At 38.4% G+C, this 20,995-nt stretch overlaps 2 protein-coding genes across 4 annotated transcripts; both read left to right on the top strand.

Annotated features, from left to right (window-relative positions):
* Window positions 1–82: 82 nt before the first annotated feature.
* LOC146509939 (lysosomal proton-coupled steroid conjugate and bile acid symporter SLC46A3) lies at window positions 83–7,254 on the top strand. Its single transcript, XM_085174477.1, has 6 exons — window positions 83–211; window positions 781–984; window positions 2,110–2,992; window positions 3,972–4,055; window positions 4,286–4,442; window positions 6,283–7,254. The coding sequence occupies exons 1-6, from the start codon at window positions 179–181 to the stop codon at window positions 6,398–6,400; spliced, it is 1,479 nt and encodes a 492-aa protein (XP_085030603.1). The 5' UTR covers window positions 83–178; the 3' UTR covers window positions 6,401–7,254.
* A 779-nt stretch (window positions 7,255–8,033) lies between these two features.
* Window positions 8,034–15,724, top strand: LOC146509940 (lysosomal proton-coupled steroid conjugate and bile acid symporter SLC46A3-like). 3 transcript variants are annotated; one of them, XM_085174478.1, is made up of 6 exons: window positions 8,034–8,157; window positions 10,962–11,164; window positions 12,239–13,118; window positions 13,793–13,876; window positions 14,119–14,275; window positions 15,358–15,724. In XM_085174478.1, exons 2-6 carry the CDS (start codon window positions 10,985–10,987, stop codon window positions 15,467–15,469), a joined length of 1,413 nt encoding a protein of 470 aa, XP_085030604.1. In that variant the 5' UTR covers window positions 8,034–8,157; window positions 10,962–10,984; the 3' UTR covers window positions 15,470–15,724. The 3 variants fall into 3 exon arrangements, with proteins under 3 accessions (XP_085030604.1, XP_085030606.1, XP_085030605.1); XM_085174480.1 differs by lacking the exon at window positions 8,034–8,157 and adding an exon at window positions 8,205–8,314; XM_085174479.1 differs by lacking the exon at window positions 8,034–8,157 and adding an exon at window positions 10,073–10,088.
* The last annotated feature ends 5,271 nt before the right edge of the window (window positions 15,725–20,995 follow it).

The raw sequence follows: 20,995 nt of genomic DNA on the forward strand, positions 1-20,995 counted from the left end.
TTCCACCCATGATTGACAGCTGCTTTAATCCAATGAGTCCAACAGAGAACACTGCCGTCCAATCGTGTGTGCCTAGAGGTGGGACGTCGGCATTTCATAACCTCTGACATTTCTGTATAAAACAAGCGCTCCGACCTTCCTCATATAAACAACATTGGCCGGGGGATAAGTAATTGTGATGTATGTGACCCTGACAATTTTTTTTAAACAGGTAGGCGTCAAACAGAGGTAGCGCTGTCTTGTTTTTCTCAACATGCTAGAGAAGGTTAATGCTCATCTGCTATCTTCCGGTGGGATCTCCTCCAGCTTGTCAAGCAGGAACGTCGTTAGATTGTCTACTATTTCATGTAATGTTTCAGCCTGTCAGGACATGTTGTTTATCGACGTTGTAGTTCAATGTCTCTAAAACAACCAAACAAATAAAGTATGTTTGCTTCCATGTAGATCATTTCTTATTATTTAAATCGGCTCTCTGTTACCTGACTCTGCTTTGTTTATTTGTTTGTTTGTTTTTCTGTTTGGTTGTTTTTTTGGAGGTGCCTGTTTACTTGTTTTCACGACTGTTAAAGATCCAAAAGTTTCAGCAAAATAAAATGTGCTTAGAAGCTGGGGTTTGATATTCTCGTTTGAATTTTTACCACAACAATAGCCATGTATTATGCTGTATTTGATTGTTTTAAATATCTGACAGTGCAGTGTATTGTTAATTTTGTGACCCGTGTTCAGGCTTAAATCTAACTATCAACTGTCTTTCATATCTTCTCACGGGATACTTTTTAGCCCTTAAACATGAAGAGGCTTTTCCTCGTGGAGCCGGTGGTGGCCCTGTATGCTTTTGCCACTTTCCTCTACTATCCGCTTGTGCAACAGTATGCATACAGGAGAATCTGGCTGCAGGTGACAAACACCACCTACCTGAGCTCTGACAACACTTCCAGATGTGTGGCAAACAGCAACAGCAGCAACCAGTCTCACTATAATGAGGTTAGTCTTTAATCACTAAAGGCGTGTTATCCATTCCTGAAATTTGGAGTATGTTATTTTCTTTCTTTTTTCCCACCACACTGAAAAATAAAAACATTTTTAATATAGCAAGGATTGTTTAAGAATGAATGCAATGAAAAAAATCAATATTTGGTCCAAACTGCTTAAAACTTTTGCACAGTACTCTAGTAATAATAACTAGTACATGTATGGTATAACACGTTGCCTACTCAGAACTTGTAATAGCATTACTAGTTCCATGTCTACTTTCAACGTTTTTATTCATACATTCATAAACTTTTAACTTCCTCTCTTTCACACTTTGGGTTACAAAGATTTTTTTAGCTTCTATGCAATAAGGTGACGTGCAAAGAATTTCTTATGACTACAGGTCTGTGCTCATACAGATACCCACATACTGTGGTAGCTACACTATAGCTAAAAAGTGATAATCTTACAGAATACAGATATGATGGTACAATCTTTTTATTTGTAGGATGTTTGCAATAAACAAACAATTTTGTAACAAGGATGTAAAAGAGTATTGTTCTATGAGCCCCAAAAGGTTGATTCTGTTCATCTGGATGTAGTCCTTTCAGTGGGAGGATGATTAAGCATGCATCAAGACATTGTTCTATGAGGAACAATGTCATTTTACTTTAACATGCATGTATAGAATGAGAATTACACATAAAAGAGAAGTGAAAACCACAACAGGACAAAACTTGTCTTATCTGTAAATGGCCACAACAGCACCTGTTGTATTATAAAAAGCTCCCCCCCCCCCACCTCCCCTTTTAGTCCTGAACATTAAAAGTTCTCATGAAATGTCTGAAAATAATTAGTTTTAAAAAAAAAATTTTTAAGTTCTTCCACTGTTTAAGGTATGATCAAGATATTTTGATCTGGCTCCAAAAAAAAATATTCTCCTTCAACATCCTCTATTTGTGCACCCCTGCACTGCTTCCAGCACTCCTGTTAACAATAAATTCAGGTTCAAGAGTTGCTGTTGAGGACATCTAGCATTCCTCATAAATTCAAGCTGACAGAATTTAAAGGGCTTTACAATTAACCACATTTTCTCTCTCTCTCTCTCTCTCTCTCTCTCTTTTTTTGCTTTTGCAGGAGGTACAGAGGCAGACATCTCTCTTCTCCGTTTACACGAACATCCTATCCACAGTCCCATCTTTGGTGGTCACTCTCATACTGGTGACCTACAGCGATCAAGGAGGACGCAAGATAGCCATCATCATGCCTATGATTGGATCATTGATCTACACATTGTCTTTGCTGACTGTGTCCTACTTTGAACTCAGCATTTACTTGCTCTTTGGCTCCTCAATTCTTAGTGCTCTGTGTGGTGGTATGGGCACATTTCTGGGTGGCTGTTTTGCCTACATAGCAGACTTGTGCGAGGATGATCGTCAGAAGACCTATCGCATGGCTGGATTGGAAATGATGATTGGCCTGTTGTCTGGACTGGCTGCATTATCGTCAGGCTACTTTCTGAGAACTGGGGGATTCAACTGGCCTTTCCTAACCTCTTCGTTGATGCTCATTTTGATACTGCTCTATGCCATCTTTGTCCTTGAGGAGACTGTGAAGAAGGCTCCAACTGGTGCCGTTTCTTTAGATGGATCTCCTTGGTATTTAGGCATGAAACAGATGCTCCGTGAGGTCTGCCAGATGCTTGCAGGGGCCAGCTGCAGGTGGAAAACTGTTCTGGCCCTTCTCATTATTATCTTCACTTGCGTTTCCTTTGTGTATGTAGGAGGGATGTCTGTGATAACACTGTACGAGCTCAGTGAGCCGCTGTGCTGGAGTGAGATTTTGATTGGCTACGGCTCAGCACTGACCACCACTGTGTTCCTGACCAGCTTTGCAGGAGTGTCCCTGTTTACATACTGTGGTGTGCCCCAGCTGCTCATTGTCCTGTTGGGGATCCTGTCTGTTGTATCAGCCATGCTCACCGCGGCATTTGCTAAAACAACCTTGTTGATGTTTATAGGTGAGGGGGAAAAAATGCAACTATTGGATGTACAGTAGTTTTGACTCGTACATAAAATGAAGAGATTTATGAAGATATATATATATATATATATATATATATATATACATATATATACATATATATATATGTATATATATGTATATATATGTATATATATGTATATACATATATATACATATATATACATATATATACATATATATATATATATATATACATACATACTGTGGTGTGAAAATTTTTTATTTTTTTTAAACAAGGTATGCCATAAACTAAGTCCATAGTTTAGTTGTATCTGTTTTTTAACACCCTGAATTAGGAAAAAGCTTATATATAGTTTCTGACACAAATTTCATCTTTAGTGTTTTGCATCGATCTATTGTAGAATTTGTCTTAATATGCGGTATGAAAAGAGGAAAAATACATCAACCAAAGCCTGTTTCAGTGTTCATTGTGGACACGATATTAAATGGTTGGGTGTAAAAACACAGAATATGTCATATTAAAAAGAATAAGGACAATTTTAGCTGCAGGAAGTAGAAATGCCTTATGTGGGGTTTTTTTTTTTTTTTTTTTTTGCAGAAAAAGCAGATAAGGCATTATAAACAGAGAAATGGCACCCATTTGTGTCACCCAGTGACTTGGATTACTAATTGACAGAATAGGACTTTTTATGGTGGCTTTATAAGGTGCACAACTACTACTAGAGACTCCTAATTTTTTTTAGTGCATTGTAAACTTATAAACGGTGTAATTTTCTTATCACGCATTTGCTTACTTTAATTATCTTATTGCAACAATCTACGTAATTGAAAACATACATCTGTTACATTTATAGATGCAACATACTTTTTTCATAAATAACTAGACAATTTTGCAAATATTAATTTGCCCATGTATAGTTTTATGCAGTTACATTAAAACTACAGTGTGATGCATTATTTAATGCTGATCTTCTGTTTTTCATTTGCCACAGTGAGGATACCAATGCTACTGTCTATCATGCCTTTCCCTGTACTGCGCTCCATGATGTCAAAGATTGTCCCAAAGTCTGAGCAGGGTGAGTGACTTTTCAGAGCTTTACATGAACCACAGAACCATGTCTGAGTGTGTTTGTAGAGCCAGAGTCCATTGAAGGATTGCCTGTTCCAGCAGCTTTGGCTCTCCAAGTTTCTGTTGAATTTAGCAGAGGGTTATCTTAAAACTAAACATCAGAAGTTGTTAGTAACCCTATGACCTGCAGATTTATTTATTTTTTTCTGTTTGTCTGAATTTTTTTCTCTATTGCAGGAGCCCTGTTTGCCTGTCTTTCCTTTATGGAAAGTTTGTCCAATAATGTATCATCCGTAGTGTTCTACAGTGTTTATGCTGCTACAGTGGCGTGGTGCCCAGCCTTCGTCTTTCTGTTATCTGCAGGACTCTGTGTGATTCCTTTGTCTGCCTTGGGGTAAGTCAATAAGTAGGCCAATGGATTTCCCACAACTTTAAAATAGCCAGGCCAGCTATTTGCATCTTTTACTGCAAATTGCAATCTTACTAATAATTTGGGAAAACTGTCCTTCTTTTCAGCCAGTTAGCCTTACTCAAGCCCATTCATCCGATCCACTTCAAACTGTAGTTATAGATAGATAGATAGATAAAACTTTATTAATCGCTTGGGTGGGTTCCTCCAGGAAATTCGGTTTCTAATAGCGCAGCACTGACAGAAGTTACAGAATGTGAGCAGAAATATACCATATATACACAGATAGAAATACAGAGACATATATAAATACAGAGTTTACAAAGGGATAAATACGAATATGAATACAAGGGAATTGCACATTGTGCCGATGGTGAAGAAAATTAGTGCAATGTCTAGTTTGAGACATTGCAGATAAGCAGTTGTCATTTTAGTTCAAAGTTGTTCAGTCACCAGTGTTTAACCTAGAGGAGAAGGGCTGCACACACAGGCATGTTGTTTGGGCTTTGTGATGACAATCATTGACAGTACAACACGCCTCAGACTCCTAAGTTTATCCATTCCAACTACGGGAGGGAATAAAGGTCTCCAGCTATAAAGGTATAACCTTAGTCATTGTGCCTTTCATAACTGTTTTCTTTTTGAAACAGAAACTCACTTAATGGCTGTGATGCAATTAGCTGTAGAATTGTAGCTATAAAAGTAACCAGGGTTACGCTCTCTGAACGGGCACTGCACTGGCAGTTATAATTGATGTGTAGAGTAATACATTTCCAAACTAATTTCCTGCTGTACCTCCCAGACATTATTAGTTTCCATTCATTGTACTATGTCATAAGTATCAGTCACATGACATAGTTTAAGGTTATTCACCTCAGGTCTTGCTACTTTTGTTCATGTTACCGTGTATTTTTAGTGCATTGCTCACAGAAGCCATTACCTACCACCAAAACTCACTGTCCTGTATGTTGTTTGTCCTGGATTATGTTAATGTTCAGTTTGACTGAAGGCATGTGAGGTTTTTTTTTTTGGTGATCTGTGATCAGATTTCAAGTGAGATCAGACTTCACAACTCTGCACTGTGTGGATGAAGTTGCAAGTTACAAGCTGCCAAGTCACTGTTTATCAGTTATTTAGAAAAGGGAAGTGGTTCTGCTTAAGCAGGAAGAATTAGTTCCTCATTCATTATCCAACTCCTTTTACAAAAGAAGTCCTCCCTTATAACTCATGACATGCATAGTATCCCTTCGGTTTGATTTTTGGGCTGTTACAGCCTTGGCTTTGCTTTTAATTCAACTGAAGTTTAGTTGAACTTTATTGCACTGGGTGTAGTGAAAAACTCCTTCAGTGAGTAAAGCTGTTGTCACATTTCCTTCCTATTACTTAGCGGCTAGTCATAGAATAACAAAAGCACTGGTTTAGCAATTTTGTCTAACAACAGAACAACCAATTGAATTCAGCAAGAGACTATATTTTTCCTTTTGAGTGCATAGAGTGGTAGCATTTTCAAGCCACGTCAGCACTCAAATGAAACTGATGTGGTTTGGCTGTTGTTGTCCTTATTTGCTAAAAAGAAGCTGATGAGTCTTGTATGTAGCAGATGATACAAAATGGGATTTTTTTTCCCCCCCCTCAAATATACATATCCACCACATTGGTAGTTGTAGAAAGTGTATGGATGTAATCTTAAGAAGGGCTACTAGAGATGTAATGGAAGAAACGGACACAGAAACAGTTGGCCAGTTTATGTTGAGCTTTAGCAGACATGTATCCCCCTTTTTTATTTTGCTCTTATATTATCCCCCTTTTCTCCGCCTCATTTCAGCATGTTGAGCGTGATAGGAGTGGATGTTGCCACAGAGGTCCAAAGGCCAAAGCATTTCAATTCAGAGGAGGAGAATCCTGTCCAAGATCAGAGTGATCACAGCCCTCTTCTTACCTGAGACGCCAGGACTACCAAACACTAACAGCACCTTGCTTGTTAAGATTTGTATTTTTTTGTGTGTGTGTGATTTATTTTATTTTATGTGGTGTATAGGTTACATTTTCTTCCTTTGTTGCTGTGCTTATTGGAGTTATGGGTAAACAGATTTCTCTACCTCTCAGGTTTAACAACTCTAGTTAAAATTGGTAGAAATCTCGAAGGTCTGAAGGTAGAAGTCTGACCATGAAGATCCATTCAAAATATTTTCAAAAATATTTTGAATGGATACATTTTAAATGTTGTTAAATGTATTTCTTTCTTCTTTTTTTATGTAGCAAATAAAATTTGACCTTGACATCACATTTTTGCTCAGGGAAAAGGTAAAAGACCAAGCCACAAATGGTAAAGGGGACTAAGAGTTATGGTAATCATTTCAAAGTATGAGGACTAAAGTTCCTTCTGGAAACAACCCACCACTCTGTATTATGACCAAATCAAAGACCTTGTGGACTGAATTGGTCACTTATTAGGTCTCTGCTTGCCTCGGGGTACGACCAGGTTGAAAAGCTCAGTTTTCCATACTATCAATTAAAACCTTTCCAATTATCTGGAGAATATCAACAAACTAAATGAAGGAAAGTGTTGTGGGATTTTCTTTCACACTCTGGTTTTTGAGAAAAAACAGAAGAATAACAGAAGAAGAAAGCACCAGCACAATTATATGCCACTACATACCTGAAGTTTGTAAGATTCAACCTCTGTTCAGGTTTTGTTGTATCTAAGTTACTACATTTTGGGTGTAATAGTCTTAATTATTGTGTCAACACAATATTCACAACAGTCTAATAAAAATAAAAAATGTTTACCACTGTGGTCCAAGCTTCTGTATTTTAATACAGACCGAAAATTCACAACTAAATATCAGCACCACATCATTTATCTTTTTAAATCTGTATCAAACAAGGTGATGTTTAATAAATATGTAGGATGATGGAGATGAAATGCTAAGAACATTTTTAAATGTAATTGTAAAGTAAAATGTAAAGTTTCTAATTTTCTAGCTAAATCCCAGCACAATGTGATTCTGTAGAAAAAATCATTTCATTCATTCAACATTCCTGTTACTTTGTTCGGGGGAGGGGGTGGAGGGGGGAGGTTACTTTTACACATCCTTTATTTATCCAGGTAAAAAGTGTCATTGACATTAAAAATGTATTTTTCAAGAGAGATCTGTAATATATAACATCACAGTTTTTAAAGTATATTGTATATATTGGCCAAAAAGGACCGGACTAATTATAATGTAGGTAAAATAACACAGAGTACTTGTAAAAGTGGCCATTTCTGTATTTTATAGCTCCTCCATAATTCGTATTGGCTACAGTCTATTTACCAATATAAATCAAGATATTAGACACTTGAAAACCATAGAAACATTGCTAATTGCTTTGGCAGTCCATCACTTTTTCCTGCTTACTGAATGTCAGTAAATTATATGATAGCCAATACATACACCACTATTGCAAGTGTACTGTTTTCTAACATAGTCCCATTTAGGTCACCTGATGTTAGTTTTTTTCTATGTGAAATTAGTACATGAAAAAAAAACTTGTCAGAGAGCTTCAGACAGCCAGCCGGCCTCACAGGTGAAATGAGTTGGGACTTTAATTTCCAGAAACTCTGGCTGGCCAATCAACCTGCCTGGTTCACTTTTATTTTTACTGTCAGGCAGGAGGGCCACTGGCAGTGTTCATTTTCCCAACGTCCTAAAAAAAGGTAAGGCCGCACTTGATAAAATTCTGGTCGTGTTTTATTCAATCGGTGTGGTACTTCACCATAGATTTATCACATATTAAACCGCATGATACCTAACGCCACGGATTTACCACCATTCTCTGTGCTTCTGTGCCATATTTACTAGAAATTAGACAGGGTGAGTTTCCGCGTGCTTTAGTTACTCCATGTTTAATTCATATCGTTGACCTCAGGGTAAGGTAAGTAACCTGAATTTTGCAGCACTTGGCTTGACGGTCTTTAGATAAAGTAAGCCAGACAAATCACTCCGCTCACAGCTAAATATCTGCAAGTACACTGACGTCAGCTGCTATGATGTCCCCATGACAACAACCACGTGACAACAGCGTGCGAATTAGTGTTTTTTAGTAAAATATTTAGGAGAATGTATCCAAGGATAGTACTCCCGACCTTTTATTGATGGTGTTAACAATATTAGTTTGACCTTTTATTTTTTTTTTCTTCAGTCCGAGCAAACGGAGCAACTTCTATTGACTTTATTGATCCTTGACCTCGTCCAAAAAGCCTGTTTAGCGTACAAGTCTGAGTATGTTCATACCGAGATAAGGGGAAATGAGCCTTGTACTCCAGAGGGGGGCCATCTTAAACTGAGTCACTTATCGGGGCAACAGACTATACACCCAATGCGCTCCCAGGCTGGTGCCTACCTGCTCACTATTGCCGCTCCTGAGAGTTCTCTCAGTTCATGAAATTTAGTCAATGTGTCACATACTTGACGAACTGATATGAAGCAGCAGCTCAAATGCTGTTTCATTTCCTCATTCATGCGTTTTCTTTCAAAGTGCCCTCTGTATGTCCTCCTTCACTACCTCTACTGTTTTCATATTTACTGTTAAACCGGTCTCCTTCTCATTCGTTCACGCACATTCTGACTTTGTTTGAGAGACATTAATTCCTCTTCTCTCCAGAGCATAGCTCCACCTCTGCAGGCTCTCATCTAGCTGCTCCCCCACTCTCTTTTTTTTTTTTTTTTTTTTTCCGCCTGTCCCATTTGGTTCTTTAGCCGTCAGATTTGTTGTCTGAAGACCAACAAGGATGCCAAATGGATCATCATGGCATTGCCGTATTGGTCCATTTGATCGACCTTTGTTTTTATTATTTATTTTATTTTCAGTTGTTACAGAGAAGAAGCTCTGCCCTTTATTTTCTTGTTGGCATGGTGAATCTTCGTATTGGAGCGCCACTGATGACTACTTTGTTTCATTACTCATGCACTCTGAGCACAAACTAAACATACTCGGGGCAGACTGAAGAAACTCAGATTTTCTGGAAAATGAGTTTCTCATGTTGGATTGAAGTTTGACTCAGGTTGTTAAACCTGCGTTCTGGATCTACTTTATTTACTTATTTTGTGCTTCCCTCTGCTTGATTGAACACCTGTGAAATCAACAAATGAAGCGATTTAGAGCTTCCTTCCTCTTTCACAAACTATTAGTGTCATTTTGGGGATGATCACTAGCCCAGATGTCATGTTGGAAAACTGGCTTTCTTTATGTGAAAATACAAACTCCTACTGGGAGAGGAAAAAACTCGTATAAATCTGTCTTGTTTTACAGAAGGAAAAATTGTTGTCTGTCTTTTCCTCAGTAATATCTTTCATTGCTTTTAATATTGCAGATAATACATAGTACAAATTGTTAATGTTTGCCCTTGTTTAGTTTTATATCCCGCTTGTATTTCATGAAGGACTAGTTTGAGGTTGTGTTATACATACAATTGAATTTTTGCACATTCCAGTCCTCTTAGTCTCTAAAGTCTCGTTGTTTAACATCAAACCAGTCAGTTCTGGGGATTAGCTGGTGGCAACTGCACACTGGGGTGCTCCTCAAAGAACACCATGTTAAGGCTGCTTTCTGTTTGCATTCACGCTGCTTATAGGAAGCCAGCATTAGGTAAGTTCACAACCTTTTGTTGTGAACTTTTACTTTCTTGTGGTGCTGTTTCAGCTTCTTCAGTTTCCCTGATATGGCACTGGTGCATGATGTGTGTGGTGTATGTCTTGTCACAAGTTGAGGGGAAAAGCTGAGTCAAAATGGCATTCTATGATTGGGGGAAAATATATTTAACTGTTTTATTTCTGTGTTTTTGTTTTGTACTGAAAAAAGTCAAGAACTGTTTTTACACTCAGATTGTGCCATTTGAAAGTGCCTGTGTGTATATGGCAAGATGAGCACAACATGACTGCTAAGTACCTTTTTACAGAGCAATAATTTAAAGATTTCTATATTTAATCAGTATTTTATACCATGTTGGTATATTACTCCAGGCTCTCTGGTTAGATATTATACCAGTGAGCCTGTGACAGTCTTTTTGATATAATCTCCAAATATCACACAAACCTGAATGCTGGCTATATACACTAAAGTACCACAGTTAGAGTAGAATACCACAGAATGTTTGATACAGTATACAATTGATTAGTAATGTAATGCAGTTTTCTTGAATAAATAAAATACAAACCCAATCAAACAAATATTGCCCATGCAGACAGTTTCTTATACATTGAATCAGAACTGTAGTTTTTAGTGGAGTAGGGTAACTGTTGTGGTTTTTTTTTTTTTTTGTTTTTTTTTTGTTAAATCCTATGTCTTGTACAGTTGCAACACTATAAAATCACTGACGAGCTGGTTTCACCTGTTTTAGATTGCTTTCTTTTCTTAAACTATAGTACAAGAATGGCCATGCCTTCTTCAGGCATGTGGAGTGATCAAGTTTTAGTTGTCACTTGAGTTCAAATCTAATCATTGTCCTTGTTTCTTGTTCAGGACATTTTCCAGCCCTCCTCAGAATGAAGCGTCTCTTGCTTCTGGAGCCTGTGATGGCCCTGTGCGCTTTTTCCTATTTTCTCAATGTTCCACTTATGCAGCAATATGTTTACCGGAGACTCTGGGTGCAGATGACAAACACCACCTATCCCATCTCTGACACATCCAGATGTACAACAAGCAACAGCTCAAGCAGTTATGAGGTTTGTCATTAATCTCTGGCTCCAAGGTAGGATTCATGGGTACCAAAACTGGAAGGACCTACTATAAAATAAAGGCATGCACAGTTACAGCTATCAGTTAAGTGGCGTAAAACACAAATCAGCATTAGCTGCATTTGCATTATGCTTTTCTTAAAACTGTTGCACTGAATACTGTCATTGATACTGTAGCAGGAAAAATCATATTTAATGCTTATTTCAGATAAGATCTAGCATTACTTAGAAATTTACAAGTGCATGTGAAAGTTTCTTCAACTGTGATTGAAGTTGCTTTTGGCTTTAATTTAATGTTTTGTTTTTTTTTTGTTCTTTGTTTTTTTTTTTTTTTGCATGAACTATTTAGGAATTACAACCATTTCTATACAGAGTCCTCCATTTTCAGAGACTTTGAAATAACTGAACAATAAAAATTTTAAATATAAGGATTATTCCTAATACTTCACTGAGAATAATATGATGAATGACAGAACTGTAGAGCACAGAGCTCTATACAAATACAGTTTCTTCTCACTTTGGGATGCTCTTCTAGCCCCTTACTGCAGCCACCTTCAATTGTTGCTTGTTTTTGGGTCTCTGACCTCAGGGATCAGGTGACTGAAGAATATCTCAGGACAGTATTTCTTGGTATTAAGAAACTCTTGGGTTGCTTTTTCAGTATGCTTTGGGTCATTATCCATCTGCATGGCTTTGAAACACTTGGAATCAACTGCAGGGAACATCCCTTTGAATACTGGCTATGAAGCTGCTTTTCAGTCAGTTGTGTTATTACTTTTGACCCTCTGTTAATGGGACGGTATATAAAAATGGCTGTAATTTCAAAACAGTTGAGTGTGGTATTGTTATTAAATTGATTAAGTTCTAAGATGATTTGAATCTTAAAAGTTGGACTTTACTTACCAATCTTTGTTTTTATTTTTAAAATCCACTCTGGGGTTATACAGAGGCAAAACTTCAAAAATGTCTGTGTCCAAAAACACAGTTACCAAGCTGTATTTTGGTAAGTTTGCTTTTGCAGTTAAAGTTAAGTCTGTTTTGTGTCTCTCTCTGCATTTCTAGGGTGTACAGAAGCAGGCATCTCTCTTCTCCCTTTACACAGATGTCCTCTGCACAATCCCATCTTTGGTGGTCATTCTCTTGCTGGTGACCTACAGCGACCGAGCAGGGCGCAAAATCACAATCATCATGCCTGTGATTGGCATGTTGATCAATACCTTGGTCTACCTGACTGTATCCTATTTTGAGCTCAACATTTACCTTCTCATTGGCTCCTCAATCCTCAGCGCTTTGTGTGGCGGCTTGGGCACATTTCTGGGTGGCTGTTTTGCCTACATAGCAGACCTGTGTGACACCCGTCGCCAGAAGACTCTGCGCATGGCTGGAGTAGACATGATGATTGGCGTGTTGGCTGGCGGGGCTTCAATATCAACAGGCTACTTCCTGAAAACTGCAGGATTTAACTGGCCTTTCCTAACATCTGCATTGATACTGTGTTTGAGCCTAATCTATGCAGTATTTGTCCTTGAGGAGACAATGAAGCCTCCAAACGATGTCGTTATTGTGGATTTGTCACCTCAGCGCTCAGCCATAAAACAGATGGTCTGTGGGGTCTACCAGATGCTTGCAGGGGCTAGTCGTAGTTGTAAAATTGCTTTGGCCCTCCTCATTGTCATCTTTATTAGCTTTTCCTTTGCATATATTGGTGGGGTCTCTATGATAACGTTGTATGAGCTCAATAAGCCCCTGTGCTGGACTGAGATTTTGATTGGCTACGGCTCAGCGCTGTTAACCTCCGTTTTCCTGACTAGCTTCGTGGGAGTGTCCATACTTACATGCTGTGGTGTGCCCCAGCTGCTCATTGTCCTGTTGGGGATCCTGTCTCTGGCGACAAGCATGGTGATGACAGCGTTTGCTAAGACCACTTCATTTATGTTTATAGGTGAGGGGGAGCGGCTTTACATTTTAGCACTCTTAACTAGGCAATCAGAATACTGGAACTCTGCAAATTGCTTAAGTAATTTATATCCATAAAACCCTGCCATATTGAGCAAGATGTGTTTGTGCTGCTCTGCCATGATGAGTAAAAGTAAGCTGATCATGCTGGACTCAGAGGCTGGTTTGAAGACTCTGCCATCTTAGTTTTTTAGTAAAACTGTTCAAAATCTATTAGCTCTCGAGTCAATACACATTTTGTCAGAGCTACAAAAAGAGGAACACTGCATTAATGTCAACACCAGTAGAATATTGTTCTATTTGCACAATGAGTGAGGTCGATGCGATTACAACTGCAGACGCATCATAGCTGCACAGGTCTGAATTGTCTTTGCCTACAGTGTAGATTTATAGACTCAATCAAACACTATAAATCTGCATTACTAACTTGAAGCAACCAATGGGTTTTTGTCCAATTTAATCCTCAGTTACCACTGTTTTGCATAATCCTCTTGAATCTAATGCCGTCTAAGAGATGTGCATCTTTATCAATGAACAGGAAATTAACATTACACAAATTTAAAATGTTAATTGTCCCAGATTTCAATGTAGTTGTATTACAATGCTCAAGTATTTTGCATAATACAAAGGTAATTGTCTGTTATGCATTTTCCCCTCCAGCAATTGCATCAATGCTTTTGTCTAAAATGCCTTTCCCTGTTCTGCGCTCCATGATGTCAGAGATCATCTCAAAGTCTGAGCAGGGTGAGTGAGTTTAGTGCTTTACAAGAACCACAAAACCATGTCTGAGAGTGTTTGTGGAGTCAGTCCATTGAAGGATGGCACATTCCAGAAGCTTGTGGGTGCACTTAAAAACAAAGCACTTTAAGTTTCTGTTGGATTTGACAGAATTAAACTCTTAATCTTTAGGGTTTGTGTAACCCTTTCACCTTCTGAGCATGGTGGTGGTGGCGTTGTTACTGTTATGATTGTTATTTATTTTACAGGAGCCCTGTTTGCCTTTATGTACTTTCTGGAGATTTTAAGCAACAATGTATCGACTGGAGTCTTTAACAGTATTTATGCTGCTACGGTGTCATGGTGCCCTGGGTTTGTGTTCCTGTTGTCTGCAGGACTCTGTGTGATCCCTTTGTCTGTTATTGGGTAAGCTAATAATTATGCCTTAAGTGTAACAAAGTTTCAAAGGATCATACCACTGCCTTTGCAAGTTTGACTAAAAACCAGAGATGATGTACATGAGTTGTGACAAAATGATTTATTATTATAAGACAATAACAGTAACGGAGTGAACTAATTAAATAATACAATATATTTCAAAGTTCAAAATATAAGAAATGGCTCAATTTTAAATATCAAGAATATTAGTGGTGAAATGTATATGATTGACATATAAAAACAGGCTGTAATCACCGTAAACTTTAAACAGTATGTCTGTGTCACTGTATGTTTTAGCATTTTACATACATGTAGCATCCTCAAAACTCTGGTACTTTCAAGGCTGCTTTCATGTGACATTATTTGTCAATAGAAGTATGTCATTGAGGTAAAGTACCTGAAGGTGTTTGCTGAATTTTAATCGGCATATTTATTCAGTAAACCAAAAAAGGGGCAGTTTCCTTGTTAAGAGCGACTTGGCAGAAATGTTTTAAGCTGTCTAACTTGACTAGAAAAGCATTTCTGCTGGACTGGGCACTTGGAAATTAGAGGACTAAGTTCCTCTTACTAATCCAACTTTTTCTCACCGGTCGAGTTCCTCTTTTGCATGTTAATATACGTCTCAAGCTTTGTTAAACCAATTGCTTTGTTATTTAATATAACTTTAAAAAAATCTAATTAAAAACATGCTTTTATTGCATCTTTTAAGAAAAAGACAAACTGCTTGATATAAAAGGCATCAACCAGAGCAACTGCCACAAAAAAATCTGCCAAATCAAACATGTGGAACTGTCTGCTGTAGTTCCCTGTGAACTGTGTACAGCACTGTGTATATACCGATGATAGTTTTGATACATGTTCTTTTTCGTATTTATGTCTTACTGTAATATTGGAAAAATGTACTTTGGTAGTTTCTTGGAGCTATGTTGGGCATGTGCCTGTCAGAAGGCTAATGAACATATGTATTAAGAAAGCATGATGATATGGAAAAAGGGATGCACAGTTGGATGGAACTGCTAATATAGTACCATATCCTTTTTCTGCTTAACACCTGTTTGTCCTCATTTCAGGGTGGTGGTTCTGATGAAGGTAGATGTTACCCAAGAAGCCCAAATGACAAATCCTTTGATCTTAGAGGAGGAGAACCCTCTTGAAGGTCCTAGTCAGAAGAGTTCTCCTTAACTGAGACTCTTGGTCTAAGATTTTTCTTGGATCCGTCATTGTTGTTTTCTGGCTTCATGTGTTGCTAATGTAGCTTGCCGTTGAGTTAACTTAAGTTACAATGAACTTTTGTTAATATTTAATATTAATGTGCACCATAAAATATATTTGAACTAGGTGAAGACCAAGACAAACTCACAAAAATGCATCGAATTCATCAGATTTAATGTTAGTACTGTATTTTGATACATGTTAAATAAAAATCGTGACTATCAAGTTTGTGTCTATCTAGAACTCCTCAATCATTTATGTAATCCACCAGATGTGCATTGTTGATTATGTTTATCAAAGCTGTCAGCAGAATTTACAGTATACATGAAAACACCTGGAAACAAGTGGCGCAAGTTCCGCTCATAAGCCAGAAGGGATTTTTGAGGAAATCTTTATTTTTCTCTTAAATAAATTAATATTTTTAAAAAGTTCATGGTTCTTAGTGTTAATATTGTATGAATAACTATAAGGAAGGAAAGTCATTAATAGCATTTTAACAGACTTGAATAAAAGAGTAACATGTTCTTGGCCTTCCTAAAATCTCTATATTCAACAGCCTCCCATTGAAACTAATCTGATCTAATTTACCTGCATGTGCAATATTTGGAGAAAAGCTGAATAATCTTTGTGGTAATAATTTTGGGTGTGCATTTAAAGCGCAATCCTTGCTCTTATCAGGGGTATCCAGAGCCCAGAAAGTAGCAGAAGTCCAGTAAACATCACTATCAAACCAGCCCTTTCTCATCACACAGAAGTTACTGCAACACCTCACTCATTTGGAAAAATATTCTGGGCCACAACAGAAGAATGATGTGGTGTCATGTCTTTTGTATATCGACCACTAGATGCCACTCTTGGTCCAGGCTTGAAACTTGGAGTATTAATCTCAGTACTACTGTGTGGTTCCTCTGTTTTCTTTTTTTTCTTTTTCCATGCATTGTCTTCAAAAATAAAGAAAAACAACTCTTTTGAACTTCTCATACATTTAAACTGTTCATTTACGGTATATATGCTGAATGTATTACTATGGACTTCATTACCTTGTTAGTCCAGCCAAGGTTTAATTGAATGATCTGATAACCTGTTAAGAGCCACATGTCTTGGGATACATTTAATGCAATCAATGCTCCCAAAGTGATGTGGAGAATATTCTAATAAGTGTGACGATAATAACAAACATTACTTGGTTTTTCTGCGGTATTTCTATCCCTCTTTGTCTTCTGTACAGAAAGACTTTACTCAGTGGACATGTATATGAAACAGTTTGTCTTACACTTGAATCTCAATTCAATTATCAGAGTTTTCCATGTAAATCTAATTAACCTAATCCTGATGCATCACATAGATGGTTTAGGTAAAGTTTAAACTGGACCTTTGTGCTGTTGGGGTGTTTTGATTGCAGCTGTGTTGAGAGATGGGACTTACACATGAGAGCAGGAAATGTTACAACCGAGGTTCATGTTCAGTGTGGTGACCAGGCTATTTCTGCCTTTAATACAGAGGACCACCTTGCACTTAAGAGAAACACAATCTTGTTGCTTTTTAAAATTGCAGACGTAAAACATGACAGTTAAAGTGTCCTCAATATACTTTTCCCTTCTTTTTTTCAATATCTTCGCTATTGGTCTACAGGGCACGTCGGTTTAAATTGGCTTGATCCGTGGAAACCCAAATGACGTCTGACCTTAATGCGCAGTTATTTGATTTCCATCCTCAAGACTTGAGGTCCGTGACTGTAGCTTGATTGTACGGTAATGTTGACACTGCGTATGAATTAGGTCGGTGCTGGAGGTTACAAAGGGAATCTTCTGAGGCAGGGCTTTCTTGGCACCAAACATGAGGTTTCTGGTTAAATTAGAGACGGAGGTGTGGTGAGGAGTAACACTGGTTTGCGCAGAATTCCCAGGGGTAAGCGGCTCAAGGGGAGACAGTCGTGGTAGTGGCTCAAGCCTGTCTGGCATGCATGGGGTTGCTGACGATTAAAGGGAAGTTTGACAGAGTCTAGTTGAGATTGGAGGCAGGGAATCGGGGTCTTTGGTTTCTGGTTTCTAAAGTAGCTTAGTCAGCAGTTACGCTCATGTGCAGCGCACCACATCACATCAGATCAAGAGCCTAATCTCAGATGTTGATCCAGAAAGTTGCAAGCAGACCTCTTTATCTCAACCTTCTGCTCGCCTGGAGGAGATAATTGACAATAATATGAAAACCCATTTGAGGTGGTTTGCGTGATTTAAACGAAGAGGTGGTGGGACAGCCTGGCTTCTCAGTCGAGATCAATTTGATGATCTGAGAATGATTTGTTCACACCATGATCCACTGCACATGCTCAGTATAGCACTGGAAATTACACTGAAAAGTCAGTGTAAAGAAGAATAATTGCACATTGAATCCCCGAGATATCCTAAATCAAGAAAAGTACAATTTCTATAATGAGAGAGGGCTATCAGGACAACTTTTTAGACTGAAATTGTAAGAAATAAATGTGTAAAATTATAAATTCTGTATGTTGGTTACACACTTTGATGTTGTATAAAAGGACATGGTGGAGATCTTTATCATTAGGAAAAGCTATAAAACTTAGGAAGGCAATTCATTCTTTCCAAAGCTGTCCAGTGGGACAGATTGGTGTCTTTGCCAGGGCGATTCTGGAACCTGGGGCCTTATGTTAGACCCCCCTGCCCAATGAGCAAGCACTTGGCGACAGTGGGATGGAAAAACTCCCTTCTAACAGAAAGAAACTCCTGGCAGTACTGGGCTCAGGGAGGAGCAGACATCTGCTCCGACCGCCTGGGGGTGAGGGGAGGGAGACAAAGCATGTTGATAGCTCAATATTTGCAGTCTCTGTTTATTCCTTTGATGAAGGTGACAGCAGAAGTTATACCAGCACATCTTTTTCACTATTGTTATCTAAACTCTCAGCTGGTATGACGTTTATCCTTTGTTTTCTTCCAACCCCTTTTCTTTCTACAAAGGTCACTCAACTGTGTTGGTTTCCTCCTGCTGGCAGCCCTGCCACGAGCTGTGGATGTGTGGTGGTGATTTTTTCCCCCTCATTGCTGTGGCCATTCAATGCTCAACACATGTTATCTGTGTGTGTGTTTAGATGGATGTTTGTTTGAGTTCTGTGCCTCTGCAGTAATTACTCCTTTTTCTGTGAGGCTTCTAGGCCCTTGAAGGTAAACCGATATCCACATCAAGTTCTGGATTTTCGGCTCCCCCCATTTTTAGTATTGCATGGTTGTTTGTTCTCTGATTCATCTCGTATTGCTGAGATAATCACATTTGCCCACCTTTTTCTGTCACATCTGGATCCCACGGCTTCATGTGGTTGCTACTGCTTCCACAGATGTCTTCTGTCTTAGCTGCCAATAGTGACTATTTCCTGTATTCCCCTCCCTCCCTTCTCATCATTCTTATTTGCACTGCACTACTTCACATAAGAGAATTAAGTTGTTGTTGTTGTTTTTTTTAAAGAGGTTTCAAAAATAGATCTTTAACCACTATTACTGACACATGCTTTAACCACAGACCCCTCATCTCCCCTTTGCCTTTCCTAGCTTCTACCTTTGACTCTAGACTTGTTTAAGGTCCAATTTACGGTGGATATCTTGTATGTATGTTTCATATCCCTTTCACACAAAATTCCAATGCAAGCTACTTGTTTCGTATTGAGGTGCTATGATATAAAAATAGGCTCAATGATTAAATAGGGTCATATTTAATCGTTGAAGATAATGATTAGCATAAATATTTCTGTAAATGTTCATTCTTATGTGTCTTTTTCAAAGTATCGCTTTAAAAAGCTGCAGTTTAGGGGTTTCCCTTCAGGTTTTAATATTTATTGCTGGAGTAAAATTAAAATAACATCATGGTGTTGATGGATATAAAATGTAAGACGAAGAAAATTCCAATTTTCACAATTATCCCAATAAACTTATTGCAGCCACACTTTTAAAGCTCCAGTTGAGGCCCTGTGCAGGAGGACCAGACTGAAGACCGTTGATTGGCTGTGTCATCCTGCTGAGAGCACAGTGATTACTATCCAGTGTCTTGGAAGCCATGAATGTCATTTGTGCAGAGCAAGGTTCCTGTCTTTAGCCATGTAGTCTTAAAGAATGCAACCCCCCACATCTCTAGAAGAGTGGCAAAGGAAAGGTCACTGTGACAATCAATACTCTGCCCGGTTCTGCTTCAGTGCATCAGACTAATCAGCCTGCTACCCGAGGTGGGGGAGATCTCAGGACCTGATAAATGGAAAGATGGAGGAAGAAGAAGAAAGCTACCAGTGAAAGACTGGGCACACACTTAATATATTTTGAAGGGATCAGCATTGCAGACCCTCCTGAAATTCCCATAAATTCTTATAATTATCCTAGCCATGAGAAGAAGAAAAAAAAATCACATTTAGTGAATCCAGACAGACCTTTGTCTGGCCTCAGTTTTCCTTGTGAAGATTTTATTATCTCTTTGGGTTTATTAATGTGCACATGGGTCTTAAGTGTGCTCACACTCACTGCAGTTGGTTAGACTGTGCTCTTAAAGACACAAAGACATTAGCACACAAACTGAGAGGTATCTCTGGTCAAAACAGAAGCTCTTCAGTTTCACTCTAACATTACAAAAACCACAGCCTGTAAACCCTCTGTTTAGCTGTATATACAGTCTCTGGTTTAGCCACACGGGCAAAACAGTTAACCGGCATGCTATGTGTGGAGTGATGTGAGAGCACACAGTCACATCTGTATTTATCAGATTTTCTCTCAGCCAGCCTCTGCTCCTGTTCTTTGCAGCAGATTCATTTTTACAGCCTCCATTTGGCCTTATTGGCTTTTTGTTGGTCTATTAACAGAGTGTTTCTCATTTTAACTTTGCATTACAGTTTCCACAGGACTATCAGTGTTATGGCCTCAGTGTGGAAAGTTCAGAATCACTTGATACATAATGCTACTTTGTTCTGTCTTTGCAGTACTTTAGTTGGCCTGTGCGTTTGGTCTCAGAACAGAAACAAATAAAACCAAATGTACAAGTCATAGTTTTCTATAACTGAGCAATTTCATTCAAAATACCAAAACCAGTTATAGAGGCTAAATATTTTTTAAAAATCTAAATGCTTTTTTAAAACTAACTGTATTCAAAATAAACATGCTTGAAAAAACTGAAGAGCTAAGGACTATAAATACCTTGGAGTACACAGACAATAAAGTACTATCCTTATGCTGTTGCATGCTGGGGCAGCAGGTCGAGGGTTGCTGATGCCAACAGACTCAATAAACTGATCCAAGGCCAGTAATGTTGTGGGTATGGAGCTGGACTCTCCTAAGGTGGTGTTGGAGAGGCAAATGTTTTCCAAGATAAAGACAATGTTGGCTAATACCTCCCACCCACTCCATGACATACTGACTAGCCACAGGAGCATGTTCAGTGAGAGACTGAGATTACCAAAAAGCAACACTGAATGACACAGGAAATCATTCCTGCCTGTGGCCATCTCCCTGT

Source organism: Neolamprologus multifasciatus, chromosome 10 (genome assembly GCF_963576455.1).
Source record: "Neolamprologus multifasciatus chromosome 10, fNeoMul1.2, whole genome shotgun sequence".
Lineage (NCBI taxonomy): Eukaryota > Metazoa > Chordata > Actinopteri > Cichliformes > Cichlidae > Neolamprologus > Neolamprologus multifasciatus.

Coding starts and splice junctions, on each gene's coding strand:
- LOC146509939 (XM_085174477.1), top strand. CDS start 179: ATGTATGTGACCCTGACAATTTTTTTTAAACAG. Junction 212..780: donor TGACAATTTTTTTTAAACAG/GTAGGCGTCAAA, acceptor GATACTTTTTAG/CCCTTAAACATGAAGAGGCT. Junction 2,993..3,971: donor AACCTTGTTGATGTTTATAG/GTGAGGGGGAAA, acceptor CATTTGCCACAG/TGAGGATACCAATGCTACTG.
- LOC146509940 (XM_085174478.1), top strand. CDS start 10,985: ATGAAGCGTCTCTTGCTTCTGGAGCCTGTGATGGCCCTGTGCGCTTTT. Junction 13,877..14,118: donor CATCTCAAAGTCTGAGCAGG/GTGAGTGAGTTT, acceptor TTTATTTTACAG/GAGCCCTGTTTGCCTTTATG. Junction 14,276..15,357: donor ATCCCTTTGTCTGTTATTGG/GTAAGCTAATAA, acceptor TCCTCATTTCAG/GGTGGTGGTTCTGATGAAGG.